Source organism: Hypanus sabinus, chromosome 5 (assembly GCF_030144855.1).
Source record: "Hypanus sabinus isolate sHypSab1 chromosome 5, sHypSab1.hap1, whole genome shotgun sequence".
Lineage (NCBI taxonomy): Eukaryota > Metazoa > Chordata > Chondrichthyes > Myliobatiformes > Dasyatidae > Hypanus > Hypanus sabinus.
The window spans coordinates 152,261,906-152,278,425 of NC_082710.1; the positions used below are offsets into that span (position 1 = coordinate 152,261,906).

General features: G+C 43.2%; 1 protein-coding gene across 1 annotated transcript; it reads left to right on the forward strand.

Annotated features, from left to right (window-relative positions):
• The first annotated feature begins 491 nt into the window (after positions 1-491).
• LOC132394789 (probable G-protein coupled receptor 139) lies at positions 492-3,942 on the forward strand. The gene is made up of 2 exons (XM_059971196.1): positions 492-576; positions 3,044-3,942. The coding sequence occupies exons 1-2, from the start codon at positions 492-494 to the stop codon at positions 3,940-3,942; spliced, it is 984 nt and encodes a 327-aa protein (XP_059827179.1).
• The last annotated feature ends 12,578 nt before the right edge of the window (positions 3,943-16,520 follow it).

The following is a 16,520-nucleotide window of genomic DNA, read 5'->3' on the forward strand; positions in this document are numbered from 1 at the left end:
GCGATACGGTCAACAGGCCTCTCCGCATAGAGGAGAGGGTGACGGTTAGAATTTGAAGGGAGAAGCAGTCAATAGAACGAAGGCACCTGGGATTTTCGGTGGGTTTAAACCGCGACCTGATAACGGGCTGGAAGCCATGAGGAACAAAATGGCGGCGAAGAGAACTTTCCAAAAAGGATGCATGACTGCAGTCGCGAGATTGGATGAGTACGTGGTCGAAGGGTCGAGTGCAGCAGAGATAATTGAGGGCGAGGAGTGAGAGATGGTCTCATTGAACTCCCGATGAAAAGTAGAATTTTTCCTCTTTAGAGTAGACATCCTTCCATAACACTCCGCAGTAAAGCAGAAAGTAATAAACACTAGAAATTCCGCAGATTTTGGAAATTCTATGCATAAAATATCGGAGGATCTCAGCAGGTCAGGGAGCATCTAGGCGACTTAATGAACAATCAACGTTCAGGACCGATGAGTTTCTCTAGGACTGCAAACGAATGAGCAAGACGACGGAATGTAAGGGCGGGGCGATAGCAAAGGTGGAAAGTGATGGGAGAAGCCAGATGGGTAGGAAAGGGAATGGTAAGGATGGACAGGAAGGAATCTGATAGCAACTGAGAGTGGACCACTGTTGAAGTAGCATAAGGCATTGGTACTGCTCGTTTGGTGTATTATTTGCAGTTTTTTGTCTCCTGCTCACAGAAAAATGAAAATCAGTTTGAAAGAGTATAGGTAAAATTTATAAGGCTGTTGCCATGTCTGGAGAACCTGAGTTATAAGTGAAGACTGAATAAGTTAGGACTTCATTCCTTAGAACGTAGAAGGTTGATTGAAGATTTGATAGATGCACAGCATACAAAATTATGAGTCTTCAGATAGCGTAATTACAATTAGGTTTCACTACTCAGTTTAAGTGCGACTACAACTAGAGGTTATAGGTTAAGGGTCAAAGATGAAAAGTTTAGGGGGATCATAACAAGAAACATCTTCACTCAAATGTCGTGATAGTGTGGAACTGTCAGCACAAATGGTGCATCCGAGCTCGATCTCAACGTATAAGAGACTTTTGGTTAGCTAAATGGATGTTAGGGGTATGGAAGGTATTGTCGTTGTGCAGGTTGATGTGCTTAGGGACGGTAAATGGTTCAGCACGGATGAGATGGGCTGAAAGGCCTGTTTCTGTGCTATACTTTTGTATCAATCTATGCCTCTATGTGAATAAGGCAAAGAGCAGGAGGAGAGGACTAGTCGAACACGATAGGCAGATGAGAAAAAGTAAGGAGCCAGTGTAAGTAGAAGCTGAGGGAAGGAGAAGGATCTTTTTAACGGATGAGAAGTCGGTATTTATGTCATCAGATTAGAGACTACCGAGCCGGAATATTATCTAATGTAAAAATTCTAGTGACAGTATTGACAGTGAAGTTATGTATGTAGTATCAAAGAAAGACATCGTATTGTTCATTTCTTCACTCTCCACATGAATTCCACGCTCCGTTTTCCTGAGCTCCAACATTAAACTTAAAATAAGAAATGCTACTTGAGCAATGATAATGATTATGTCCCATTGCCCTACCCCGCCCTTAGATGTGTTTAAGAACAGATTATATTTCGGATTTGCCTGCTTTAAAAAATCTCTATTATCGACTATGACTGCTATTTTCTTAATGACGCAACTACCTCCCGGGACATGATCATCATGTTGCAATTTGGATGGTGAGCTCCACTGAGAATCAGGTGAGATTTCATCTCTTCTATACAACATAAATATATTTGCTAAAGAGCAGGTAACTAATTTCATTGCTCCATCACTCCACACACACACTGGAGAATTGATCAGCATATCAATAAGGTAAGGTACCAAGCTGCTTGCTGCAGTCATTTCTGTGAATCATCTAGAATGGGACGAGCTCCAATTCTCTACATGAAAGAAATCTCCTATCCCATTGTGGCGATATTTGGGATCCCCGGTAAGCCTGTTTACAGATACAATGTTACGGTTATTTCTCATTTTCCCGAAGATTCTGTACATTGTTGTTGCTTTCATAACATCCGCTGTGCTCCAGCTAGATAATCAAGAATCGGTGGGGTTCTCTCCCGTTCCCCCTGTGAAAAATATCGTCATGCCGACAGTTAATCCTAACCTCCTATGTAATCTTTGGATAAAGTTTCAGTCCAGATTCCTCGAGCTCAGAGGATCTGGAAAAAGAAAGACTCCAGCTGATGGTTTAAACTGGATTTCTACGGGTGGCAGACGCCACTTTGCTTTGGGGATACAAGGCTACCTCCTATTGATTCCGAGAGGTTCTCTGGTAATAATCTTGCCGAAGCCTCTGATTGCTTCACAAACGCTATCAACTTCCCTGGCACATTAGGAAGATCTACCTGATGTAATTTCTGAGCTCCGGATCTTCCAGACATTGAACGCAGCGCTGGGGGAATTCTGGAGTCACGTGCTTCTATTATGATAAGTTATTCATTTCAGTATATGTTACATTCGAACTGACGGAAAAGGTGCTTTACATGAAGAAGCAGGAAATTCTCTGTCAATTCTCCGTCCTGCATAATAAAGGTGTTGCGTTTGCGGCATTAAAGCAGTACACGGATGTCTGCTGTTCCACATTTCTACATCTAGTTGTGACACAGGTTGTTTGAAATTTACATCTGATGTGAGTCTGGCCCTATAGAATAAAAGAACAACAGTGAATGTGTAATAAATCTACAGGCTATTGGATTCTTGAAAGATTAAATTGATGAAGTCAGGAGTGAGGGTCGTGATAGGTAGAGGTTTGCAAAAACTTTTTTAACATTGAGTTTAAAGTCACTGCAGTTAGATGTTCAATTTTCTTGCCTGGTGCCTTCTGGGGCCAAACCGACACTATCGATATATCAGTTCCATAATTTTTAGCATATGATTATTGGAGTATTGGGATAATATAATGTCGTTGATGACTCACGCAATCGGTCGTTAATTGGACATTTTGAACTGTACCCATTTGCTGGTGTAAGTGACCTACCTGACTATTTCGTTGTATTTATCTTCCTTCCCCAGCGAACGTGCTGACGGCTGCGATCCTGCACCGAGGAAAGTGTGGTCTTTCCAAAGGAATTACACGTTACATGATGGCAATGGCGATATCCGACTTGATGGTGCTTGTTTTTCACGTGTGTTTCAGAGAAATCTACCTTTACTATACACCTAACTCCTTACTGTCCCGCAGCAGAGTGTGCCCTTCCTATGTACATCTGCGGGCACTCACCCTGGACTATTCCGTCTGGTTAACCGTGTCCTTTAGCTTGGATCGTTTTGTTAGCATTTGCTGTCCGAAACTGAAACTCAGGTATTGCACTGAGAAGACGGCCGCCGTGGTTATTGTGTCCTTGTGCGCGCTGAGCTGCTTTAAATACATCCCCTTTCAGTTCATGTACGAACCTCGCTATGTCATGGATAACGTGAAGTGGGGATGTCAGCCCAAACCTGCCTACTTCACCTCTAAATGGTGGATGTCATTCACTTGGATGTGCAGTATCTCCCTGTGCTTGCTCCCTTTCGCTATTATTCTTCTTCTGAATGGTTTGACGGTCAGAAACATCGTAGCAGCCAACAGGGCTCGCCGGCGCTTGAAAGGACAGAATGTCAAGGACAGCGAGTCAGAGAGCCGGCGCAAATCTATTGTCCTACTTTTCACCGTGTCCGCTTCTTCCATACTACTCTGGACAACGGCAATTGTAAGTTTAATCTGTACTCGCGTAACAGTTAATTTTGTTGCCGAGGATCTCAGAAGCCCTGCGGCCATCGCCAACGAGGTCGGGATTTTGCTCATACGCATCAGCGCAGGCGCCAACACCTGCATCTACGCCATGACCCAAAGGAAGTTCAGAGACGAGTTAAAGAACGGGATCAATAATCTGACTCGTGCTATCATTGATCCCATCAAGTTTGCGCGGTAATCTTCTTAGTGCTGGAGACCAAATATACATTGGCATGCAAAGGTTTGGGCACCCCGTCAAAATTTCTGTTACTGTGAATAGCTAAGCGAGTAACCTGATTTCCAAACGGCATAAAGTTAAAGATGACACATTTCTTTAATATTTTAAGCAAGATTGCTTTTTTAATTTCCATTTTTACGGTTCCGAAATAACAAAGACGGAAAAGGGCCCGAAGCAAATTTTGGGCACCCTGCATGGTCAGTACTTAGTAACACAGCCTTTTGCAAGTATGACAGCTTGTAAACGCTTTCTGTAGCCAGCTAAGAGACTTTCAATTCTTGTTTGGGGGTTTTTTGTCCATTTTTCCTTGCAAAAGGCTTCTAGATCTGTGAGATTCTCCAGCTGTCCTGCATGCACTGTTCTTTTCAATTATTATTATTATTATTATTAAAAAATAACACTGGTACATCGAAGTAACAACACTTACATGCCCCATAAAAGAAATTATCTTAAATATTTAAAAAAAATTGTGACTAGAAGAAACCCTACAAAGCAAGAAAAGTAAAAGAACAAAAAGAAACCCGTTGGGGGTACAACCCCGGAGCCATGCGTCATACAGAAAGCTTCTAAAAATAAACATCAAACCGCTAACGAGAAAGAAAGATATATCAAAAAAATTGCACTTAGATCGTGGAAGAAATCTGTCAGTTAACTGAAATGATAATAACAAGCAAATGAGTCCCATCTCTTCTTAAAATCAAATAAAGTTTCAAAGGTTTGACTTCTAATTTTCTTCCAAACTAAGACACAGCATCACTTGAGAGAACCATTGTGACAAAGTAGGAGCGGATATATCTTTCTATATCAACAAGATGGCCCCCCTAGCTATCAATGTATCAAACGCAATAATATGTTGGTCAGACAGAGAAACACCATGGATATTTTGAGGAATTATTCCAAAAAGTGCACTCAATTTATTAGGTTGTTAATTGATTCTGTGTGCTTTTGAAAATGTCGAAAAGACTGACTTCCAGAACTGTTCTAATCTCGAACATGACGACTGTTCTTTTGAGGTTTATCCACAGATTTTTGATGTTGTTTAGGTCGGGGGGGGGGGATGGTCTGTGAGAGTTATGGCAAAATTTCCAGCTTGCGCCTGTTGAGGCATTCCATTGTGGATTTTGAGGTGTGTTTAGGATCATTATCCTGTTGGAGAAGACATCCTCTTTTCATCTTCAGCCTTTTTTTATAGACGGTGTGATGTTTGCTTCCAGAATTTGCTGGTATTTAATTATATTCACTCTTCCTTCTACCAGTGAAATGTTCCCCGTACCACTGGCTGCAACACAAGCCCAAATCATGATCGATGCACCCCGTGCTTAATTGTTGGAGAGGAGTTCTTTTCATGAAATTCTTCACCCTTTTGTTCTCTCAGCATACCTTTGCTCACTGCGGCGAAGAAATCCTATTTTAACTTCATCAGTACCAGGACTTGTTTCCAAAATGTATCAGGCTTGTTTAGATGTTCCTTTGCAAACGTATGACGCTGAATTTTGCGGTGAGGACACAGGAAAGGTTTTGATCTGCTCATTCTTCTATGAACGTCATATTCAGTGCACCACCACTCCGCAGTCTGCTAAATCTTCCTGAAGGTCTTTTGCTGTCAACTGGCGGTTTTGATTTGCCTTTCTATCAATCCTACGAACAGTTCTCTGGGATAGTTTTCTTGGTCTTCCAGACCTCAACTTGATTCCACCATTCCTGTTAACTACTATTTCTTAATTACATTCTGAAGTGAGAAAACGGCAACCAGGTAACGCTTTGCTATCTTTTTATCGCTTTCTCCTGCTTTGTGGCATCATTTATTTTAACTTTTCAGAGTTCTGGGCAGCTGCTTAGAGGAGCCCATGGTTGCTGATAGTTGGGACAAGGTTTGAGGAGTCAGGGTATATATAAAGTTTTGCAATTTGCATCACCTGTCCTTTTCTAACGATGACTGTGAACAAGCCGTAGAACTAACAAGCTATTTAAGGCCTGAGACCTTGGTAAAAGTTTTCTGAGAGCTCAAATTTCCTGTGGTGCCCAAAGTTTGCATTCCACTGTAACATAAACTTTTGCTCTATTCTATTCATCAAGCTGCACATTTGACTCCGGTTATTCACTGAGCATAACCTTTCTCGTTTTTAACCAGGAAAACTTAGTGACTCGTTCAGACCCCCTGAGTGATAGTCATCGCCTTTGTATCAACTGCGACATGTTCTCGACAATTCGACACATTCCCCACGCCCTCTTTATGTTCCGTCACTAAGTCCAGGAAAGAGATTTTTCCAGTGTGTTTGTCCTGCCTGATTATCTTTCACAGTCTATGGGAATGAACGCCAACGACCAGTTCTTTACCATATCATTTTTTCTACTGTATCTTGCCTCCTATTTGTCACATCAGACTATGTACTGCACTACAATACAACCACTGGCATTGAATAATCTTGGCAATTTAACTCAAAACAATGTACAAAGCAATTAATAGTTTTGGAACCTTAAATCAGAACCATCTATCTACTCATTTATATTTGCATTATAAGTTAAACTTCAATTGGTGTTCAAGAACACACCAAAAGGTTATTGCCAGATGATTCCATGATCTATCGGAGCTTTGCCCACCATTATTTTTTATGTGTCCAACGACTGAGCTCCATTTTCTCTTTCTACGTCTGTGGTGTACATGTCCAAAATCTCCTGCCCATAATAATGTATCTCGGGTGGACTACTGCTGTTAATGCACCAAAAGTTAGGTGCATGAAAGCCTCCCAAAGTGAGTTCCGGTTACAGCTGCAACTTATCAGCACATGCTGAGTGGCCTGGTGTTGTCATATGGAACGCAGTCAAATTCCAATGGGCTGGGTGCCGTTATTGTTTGTCCCATATGAGCTTACTTGTAAATAGGAATAAAATAAATACATCATATTTCGGTTAAATTTCTTCATCTCCTACTGAAAGTCTAAAAATCTGTCCGGATTTTTGATCAAGTATAACCTAACTCGGACTGATCCTTCGTTGTTAGAAATGTTATTGTGCAAGAACCGTGACAGGCACTGTTTAAACTCTAAATGCAACAATCTATAGATTCTCTTTCAAGTCCTTTTAAATCGAAGCAAGAGGCGGAGAGTGAAGAAGTAAAGGCATCTCGGAGACAAGCCATTTTTTAACAGATCAGGGGAAATGGCTAGACTGCGCATGCGCGTGCCGTAACCCTGCAAAGGTTTTTAAAAAAGAGCGCCATATACAGCGGCCATCGTCGGAGTTGACTGAGTCAGAGTGAGACGGCTTTGGCTACAAAGGCTTGGGCGTCAACAGGCAGAGGGGAAGGTGTGTCCCGGTAAGTTTAGTTTCGTTTTGTTTAGAGTAGAAAGAACGCCAGGCAGGATGCTGGAACGCTCCTCTTGCGAGATGTGGGAAGTGAGGGAGACCTCTGGTGTCGCTGACAACGACACCTGCAAGAAGTGCATCCAGCTGCAGCTGCTAACAAACCGCGTTAGGGAACTGGAGCAGGAGATGGATGTCCTCCGGATCATTCGGGAGAATGAGGAGTTATAGTAGATACAGGGAGGCATTTACGCCAAAAGAGCAGTGCACAGGTAATTGGGTTACCGTCAGGCGAGGGAAGGGGAAAGGGCAAGCAGATCAGTGCTCCACTATGGTAATTCCCCTCAGCAAAAAGTATGCCGATTTGGCTACTGTTGGGGGGGAATCACTTACCTGGGAGAAGCTGCGGAAGCTGAATCTCTGGCACTGATTCTGGTTCTGCAGTGCAGAAGGGAGGGAGGAAGAAGGGGAGAGCGATAGTGATAGGGGTCTCGATAGTTAGAGGGACAGATAGGATGTTCTGTGGTCGCGTCAGAGTCTCCAGGATCGTTTGTTGCTTCGAGAGTACCAGGGTCAGGGATGTCTCTGATCGTGTGTGCACAGCATTCTGAAATGGGAGGGCGAGCAGGCAGATGTCATGGTACACATCGTTACCAGTGACGTAGGAAGAAAGAGTGGGGAGGTCCAGAAGAGTGAGTATAGAGTTGGTAGGAAGGTAAAAAGCAGGACATTGAGGGTAATAATCTCAGGATTGCTACTTCTGCCACGTGCCAGTGAGGGTAAGAATAGGATGCTCTGGAGGATGAACACAAGGCTGGGCAACAGGTGTAGGGGGCAGGGTTTCAGATTTCAGATTCAGATTTGGGACCTCTTCTGGGGCAGGTGTGACCTGTACAAAAAAGACTGGCTACAGCTGAACTACCGGGGTACCAATATCCTTGCAGGGAGATTTGTTAATGCTATTGGGGGAGGGTTAAATTAGATTTGCAGAGGGATTGGAACCACAGTGCCAGAGTAGATAGTGGAGCGGGGCTGAAAATAAATGATGTTAAATTTTCATGCAAAGTCATAAATAGAAGGGTTGTGTGTGGTTGTAATAATCTTCCAAGGTCTGTCTATTTCAATGCGAGAGTATTGTGGGGAAGGCTGACGAGCTGTGGGCGTGGATTGATGCGTAGAGTTTGTAGCCATTAGTGAAACTTGGCTGCAGGAGGGCGGGACCGGCAGCTTAATGTTCTGTGGTTCCGATGTTTCAGACGTGATAGAGGGAGAAGGTTGAAAGGTGGGGGTGGCATTGCTAGTCAGGGAAAATGTTACAGCAGTGATCAGGCAGGACAGATAATGGGCTTGTCTGCAGAGGCCATATGGGTTGAGCTGAGAAAGAGGAAATGTATGACCACATTAATGCGGTTGTATTATAGACCACTCAACAGACAGCGAGAATTGGAGGAGCAAATCCACAGAGAGATAGCAGACAACGGCAGGAAACATAAAGTTGTGATAGTAGGGGATTTTAATTTTCCACGTATTGCTTCTGACTCCCATACTGTTAAAGGTCTAGACGGGTTAGAGTTTGTAAAATGTGCTCAGGAAAATTTTCTAAATCAATATACAGTACAGAGGTACCGACTAGAGAGGACGCAATATTAGATCTGCTATTAGGAAACGAGTTAGGATACTTGACGGAAGAGTGTGTAGGGGAACACTTTGGTTCCAGTTCGGATCTAGTGATCATAACATAATTAATTTCAACTTGATCATGAATAAAGATAGATCTGGTTCTCGGGTTGAGGTTCTAAAATGGAAAAAGGCCAATTTTGAAGAAATGAGGAAGGATCTAAAAAGCGTCGATCGGACAGGTTGTTCTCTGGCAAGGATGTCGTTGGTAAGTGGGAGGCCTACAAAGGAGAAATTTTTGAGAGTGCAGCGGTTGTATGTTCCTGTCAGGATTAAAGGCAAAGTGAATAAGGATAAGGAACCTTGGCTCTCTAGGGATATTTGAAATCTGATAAAGAAGAAGAGAGAAATGTATGACATGTTTAGGAAACGGAGCAAATAAGGTATTTGAGGGGTATACAAAGTGGAAAGATACTTAAGAAAGAAATCAGGAAGGCTAAAAGAAGACATGAGGTAGCTTTGGCAATCAAGGTGAAGGATAATCCAAAGAGCTTCTACAGGTATATTAAGAGTAAAAGGACAGGAAGAGATAAAGTTGGTCCTCTTGAAGATCAGAGTGGTCGGCTATGTATGGAACTAAAAGCAATTGGGGAGATACTGAATGTTTTTTGCGTCTCTGTTTACTAAGGAGACTGGCATGGAGTTGATGGAAATAAGGCAAAAAGGTAGTGAGGTCCTGGAACCTATACAGATTGGAGAGGAGGAGGCGCTTGCTATACTGAGGCAAATCAGAGTAGATAAATCCCCAGGACCGGACAGGGTATTCCCTCGGACCTTGAAGGAGACCAGTGTTGAAATTACAGGGGCCCTGCCAGATATATTTAAGATGTCGGTATATACACATGTGGAGCCGGAGGATTGGAGGATTGCACATGTTGATCCGTTGTTTAAAAAAGGCTCTAAAAGTAATCCAGGAAATTATAGGTAGGTAAGTTTGAGGTCAGTAGTAGGTAAATTATTGGGAGGAGTACTAAGAGATAGGATCTACAAGTATTTAGATAGACAGGGACTTATTAGGGAGAGTCAACACGGCTTTGTGCGTAGTAGTTCATGCTTAACAAATCTATTAGAGATTTTCGAAGAAGTTACTAGGAAAGTGGATGAAGGGAAGGCAGTAGATGTTGTCTACATGGACTTCAGTAAGTCATTTGACAAGGTCCCGCATGGGAGGTTAGTTGGGCAGATTCAGTCGCAAGGTATACATGGTGAGGTAAAAAACTGGATTAGACATTCGGTCAGTGAGAGAAGTCAGAAGTGGTAGTGGAATATTGCTTCTCTGAGTGGAGGCCTGTGACTAATGGTGTGCCACAGGGATCAGTGCTCGGCCCATTGTCATTTGTCATCTATATCAATGATCTGAAATGATAATGTGGTAAATTGGATCAGCAAAGTTGCTAACGATACAAAGCTTTGATGTGTATTGGACAGTATGGAAGGCTTTCAAAGCTTGCAGAGGGATCTGGACCAGCTGGAAAAATGAGCTGAAAAATGGCAGATGGAGTTTAATACATACAAGTGTGAGATATTGCACTTTGGAAGGAAAAAAACAAGGTAGAACATACAAGGTAAACAGTAGGGCACCGAGGAGTGCAGTAAAACAGAGGGATCTAGGAATACCTATACATAAATTCCCTAGAAGTGTCCTCACAGGTAGATAGGGTAGTGAAGAGAGCTTTTGGTACATTGGCCTTTATAAATTAAAGTACTGAGTATAAGAGCAGGAATATTATGGCGAGGTTGTATAAGGCATTGGTGAGGCGGAATTTGGAGGATTGTGTGCAGTTTTGTTCACCGAATTACAGGAAGGATATTAATAAGATTGAAAGAGTTCAGAGAAGGTTTACAAGGATGTTGCCGGGAGTTGAGAAACGGAGTTACAGAGAAAGGTTGAATACGTTAGAACTTTATTCCCTGGAGCGTAGAAGAATGAGGGGAGACTTGATAGAGATATATAAAATTATGATGGGTATAGATAGAATGAATGCAAGCAGGCTTTTTCCACTGAGGTAGTGGAGAAAAAAAAACAGAGGACATGTGTTAAGGGTGAAAGGGGAAAACTTTAAAGGGAACATTAGGGGCGGCTTCTTCACACAGAGAGTGGTGGGAGTGTGAAATGAGCTGCCAGATGAAGTGGTAAATGCGGGCTCACTTTTAACATTTAAGAAAAATCTGGACAGGTACATGGATGAGTAGTGTATGGAGGGATATGGTCCGCGTACAGGTCAATGGGACTCGACAGAAAAATGGTTCGGCACAGCCAAGAATGGCCAAAAGGCTTGTTTCTGTGCTTTAATGTTCTATGGTCTTATGGTCTAATAAGAGGCATCTGCTGTAGACCTATTGCTTCTGTAGTCGAATTGGGCCAAATCCAAGTCGCCAGTGAGAAAGGAACTGATATTCTGCGTGGGCCAAACAATATAATTATACCAGTTTTCATAATACGCTGTAATAGTCTGGCTATAGCAGTCACCAAGGAAGTTGACTCAGAGCATCTGAGGGAGTTGATGCCACTTACGCCGGTTTACTCACATGACACTGAGGTGTAAATAAATTGTGGCGTCAGTTAGCCAACCACTGACTGAGGCAAACGCAATACAAGGGGTAAATTTGACCTCGTTGTTCACTGTTATCAATGACAAAAAATAATTGAAAAGTTAAACCTACAAACAACGATTGTTTAACACAGGTGATAAAATTGTACATACTTCGCAAGCCCCCTCCCGTCACCGCTCTCCTATCATAGAATCGACTCTGTAGAAGTAGCCTCTGAGGAGCGAAAAAATAAATAAATAAATAAAATGGAACGGCTGGGGGTTGGAATAGACGCGTGAAAACGCGAGCAAGAAAGGAAGAGAGGAAAAGAGAAAAGGAACATGAGAAAGGGATAATACGATAATTGGTGGATGGAGAAAGTCCTGAGTGAAAGAGAGCGAGGACCGGACACCAGGGAACTGTTGTTCCTTCGCTTTTGTATTTTTAATTTTATTAATGTTATTTCTTACATCTGAGGGAGGAAAATCTGTATGCAGCGTCTCTCAAGCAATCTTCAAGCAATAAAGAGGGGAAATGCTGGAAAATATTGCCCAAACACTAACACTGTATACATAATGGTTTTGTATTATCATTGTTTTGTACACAATCAAAACAATATACAAGCAGATATACAATCAGATCAATGTGTATTGATACATCTAATGGCCTAATGAATGATGCTTTCCTGGAGCCTATTGGTTCGGACCGTAATTCTGCCATAGCGTGTGCCAGATTGTAGCAGTTGAAACAGATTGTGGTTGGGGTGGCTGAAGTCCCTGATGATCTTCTAGGGCCTTTTTACGCACCTGCTGCTGTAACTATCGTGAATAGAGGGTAGTTCACATCCACCGCTGCGCCTGGCTATCCGCACTACTCTCTGCAGTACCCTGCGAGTGAGGTGGTAGAGGTCCAGTACCAGGCAATGAAACAGCTAGTCAATATGCTATTGATAGTGCCCTGTGAAAATTCCTGAGGATTTCGGGTCCCATGCCGAACTTCTTCAGCCGTCTGAGATGAAAGTGGCGCAGTTGTCCTTTTTTTTCACACAGCCGGTATGCACAGTATGGGTGAGATTTCTCACGTTCGGGGGTAGACTCTCTCTGTTCCTCCTGTAATCCACAATCATCTTTTTCGGTTTTTCGACATTGAGGAAGGGGTTCTGGCACCAATATATCAGGGCGTTGACTTCTCTATAGGCTGCCTCTAACTGTTGATAATAAGACATATCAATGCCGTGTAATCTATAAATTCGATCAGTGGATTGGACCTATTTGGAGCAACACAGTCGAGGAAGTATAAAGAGTAGAGAAGGGGGCTCAGGACACAGCTCTACGAGGTTCCTGTGTTGCGGGTCAAAGGGGCACAGGTGAGGGAACCCATCCTTGCCATCTGCCGGCGATCCGACAGTGAGTCCAGAATCCAACTGCAGAATGCGAGGTGCAGGCCGAGACCTCTGTGGTTCTTATCGAGCTTGTGAGGTGGAAGAATTATGATGTTGAATGCTGAACTGTAGTCCTAGAACAGCATTTGACTTAATGTTCCCTCTTCTTCAGATGAGTGAGGACGGTGTGTAATATTGTGGTTTTGGCACCGTCTGTTGATTTAGTTGAATTGACTTTATTTCTTACATCCTTCACATACTTGAGGAGTGAAAATCCTTACGTTACGTCTCCGTCGAAAACTGTGATATGCAAAGTAATTTACAATAATATATAATAAATATAACGTTCAATGTAATATAGTGCACACTCACATCATCGTAAGTTCATCCGTCTGATGGCCTGATGGAAGAAGCTGTCCCGAAGCTGTCCTGGCTTTTATGCTGCGGTACCATTTCCCGGATGGTAGGAGCTGGAATAGATAGTGGTTTGGGAGACTCCGGTCCCCAATGAACCCACGGGCCCTTTTTGCACGCCTGTCCTTGTAAATATACTGAATCATGGAAGGTTAACAACTACCGATGCGCTGGGCAGTCCGCTCCACTCTCTGTAGGTTCCTGCGATTAAGAGAGGTATACAGTTTCCAGGCCAGGTAGTGATGCAGTCAGTCAGGATACTGGCAGTTGTTCTTCTGTAGAAAGTTCTTAGAATTTGTGGGCCAACACCAAAATTACTCAACCGTTTGAGGCGAACAAGGAGCGGATGTGTCTTTTTCACCATGCAGCTGGTGTATGCGGGCCAGGTGAGGTTCTCGGTGATGTGGATGCCTCGGAACGTAAAGCTGCTTACCCATTCAACCCCAGATCCATTGATGTTAATAGGGGTTAGCCCGTCTCCATTCCTCCTGTAATCCAGTACCAGCTCCTTTGCTTTTCCGACTTTGGGGGAGATGCTGCTTTCTTGATACCACTGAGACAGAGAGATAATGTCTTCCCTGAAGGCCACCTCCTTATTGTTTGAGATAATCAATGTAGTGTCGTCGGCAAATTGAATTATCGTTTGTGCCTGGAGGTTAATGTGGGTAACACTGATATCAAAGGGATAGTGTTACCTCTACTCTAGAGTATTCCATCTCCTAACGACGAAGTAAAGTAAAAATATACACGGTAGGAACTCTGTTTTGTACAATTGAATTGGTATTGAACGCACAAATTCCCGTGGGAAAGCAGTGAATATCTGGATGCAAAGGAAACGAACCAGAAAAACAAAGAATTCAAACTTCTCCTCCACTACCCCTGAAAAGCAAGGCCACCAATGTCTGCATATATCTGATGTTCTGGGGATGTGATCGCAGAATGTTCTGAGGATGTGACCAAACACATTGATGCAGGTAGAGCAGTAAGTGTAGAGTATATGTTTTTCAGGAAGGCATTCGATAAGGTACCCCATGCAAGGCTTATTGAGAAGGTAAGGAGGCATGGGATCAAAGACGACATTGCTTTGTGGATCCAGAACTGGCTTGCCCACAGAACGTAAAGACTGGTTGTAGACGGGTCATATTCCGAATGGAGGTCGGTGGCCAGTGGTGCGCCTCAGAGATATGTTCTGGGACCCCTATTCTTCGTGATTTTTATAAATGACCTGGACCAGGAAATGGAGGAATGGGTTAGTAAATTTGCTGATGACACAAAGGTTGGGGGATGTTGTCAATAGTGTAGAAGGCTGTCAGAAGTTACAGTGGGACATTGATAGGTTGCAAAACTGGGCTGAGAAATGGCAGATAGAGCTCAACCCAGATAAGTGTAAAGTTGTTAATTTTGGTAGGTCAAATACGATGGCAGAATATAGCATTAATAGTAAGACTCTTGGCAGAGTGGCAGATCAGTGGGATCTTGGGGTCAGACTCCATAGGATCCTCAAAGTTTCTGCGCAGGTGAATCTGCGGTTAAGAAAGTTAAGAAGTTTCGGTGCAGAGAGGTACTAGAGCTATATAGGACCCTGGTCAGACCCCACGTACTGGTCGCATTACTACAGGAAGGATGTGGAAACTATAGCAAAGATGCAGAAGAGATTTACAAGGATGTTGCCTGGATTGGGGAGCATCGCTTGTGAGAATGGTTTGAGTGAACCCGGCCTTTTTTCCTTGGAGAGACGGAGGATGAGATGTGACCTGATAGAGGTGTTAAATATGATGAGAGGCATTGATAGAGTGTATAGTCAGAGGCTTTTTTCCCAGGATTGAAAGGACTAGCACGAGAGGGCGCAGTTTTAAGGTGCTTGCAAGTAGCTGCAGAGAAGATGTCCGGGCTAAGTTTTTACGCAGACAGTGGTGAGGGTGTGGAATGGGCTGCCGGCGATGGTAGTGGTGGTGGCTGCGCAGGGTATTTTAAGAGACTCCTGGATAGGTACACGGAGCTTAGAAAAAATAGAGGGCTATGTGTAACCGTAGGTAATTTCTAAGGTAAGGGCATGTTCGGCACTGCTTTGTGGGTGGAAGGGCCTGTATGGCGCTGTAAGTTTTATATGTTTTCTATACTACAAAATAAGCATCCTACAATAGACACACTCCACCTTCCCCGGTTCCAACTTTCGCCTACCGGCCTCCACATCACTTTTCATTCCTTTCTGTTAGCTATCGCACCTCTGCAGTCTCAGCTCCGATGCTAATGTTTCAAACTGAGGAATACACTATCGCGCTATATCCAGAGATGATGTATAGCAGCTGAGATCCACCAGCAGTATTTTGGGGTTTTTTTCTCCGTTTTTTAGAATGTTATCATATTAATTTGCTGCGTGCGAATTAGCATCAACAGTGACGTTAGGAACCTCTGATGAAGTACGGAAGAAACTTAAAAAGAGCGATGGGAACCGTTTGTATTGCTGATCTCTTTGTAGCAGTGATCAAAGTCCAAGGCTCTGCCCCAAATATATTACTGGTAAATGGTGATCTAAGAGGAGAGTACAAGATCAAAAGGCTTATAGTTTCTGTTAATAAACCCAATCGGGGCAGAGATATCCAATTTCCGCAGCAACCCAGCGAAGTATGTGACAGAAGTGTCCAACAGATTTAAAAGAGGAATCAAGAGCAGTGGATAGAGGGAATTAAGGGTGAATTATGAACTCACTTTTAACGTGATCGTAAAAAGTGTATGGATCTTGGGGGTATGCCGGGCTATGGTCTTGATGTAAGTCGATGGGAGAAGGCAGCTTAAATGGCTTGGCATGCGCTGAATGGCCGAATGGGTCGAAGGGCCTGTTCTGTGCTGTACTTCTCTATGACACTATGGCTCTAATAACGTCATCATCTTTGTAATTTACTGATATCTTTTCTGTAGGTAACTATCCAGAATTGCACACAATACCCCAAATTAGTTCTGACCACCGTCTAATACAACTTCAATATGCCATGTCAACTCCTGTATTCAATATTCAGATTTAAATAGGTTGCAGTGCCAAGTAACTTCCCTTCTGACCCTATCTATCCATAATGCTGTTTTCAAAGAATTATGGATCTGTGTTTCCAGATCCATTTTCTGCCGTTCTCGTCAGGACACTGCCATTCACTGTGTAGGTTCTACCATGATCTGGCCACACACCTGGCTGCATTAAATTCCGTCTGCCCTTTCTAGTCTATTTTCCAGCTGTACC

Bases quoted from the DNA above. Each gene is read 5' to 3' on its own strand.
- LOC132394789 (XM_059971196.1), top strand. From the start codon at position 492: ATGAGCAAGACGACGGAATGTAAGGGCGGGGCGATAGCAAAGGTGGAA. The intron at 577-3,043 runs GTAAGGATGGAC...TTCCTTCCCCAG, and splicing joins GATGGGTAGGAAAGGGAATG to CGAACGTGCTGACGGCTGCG.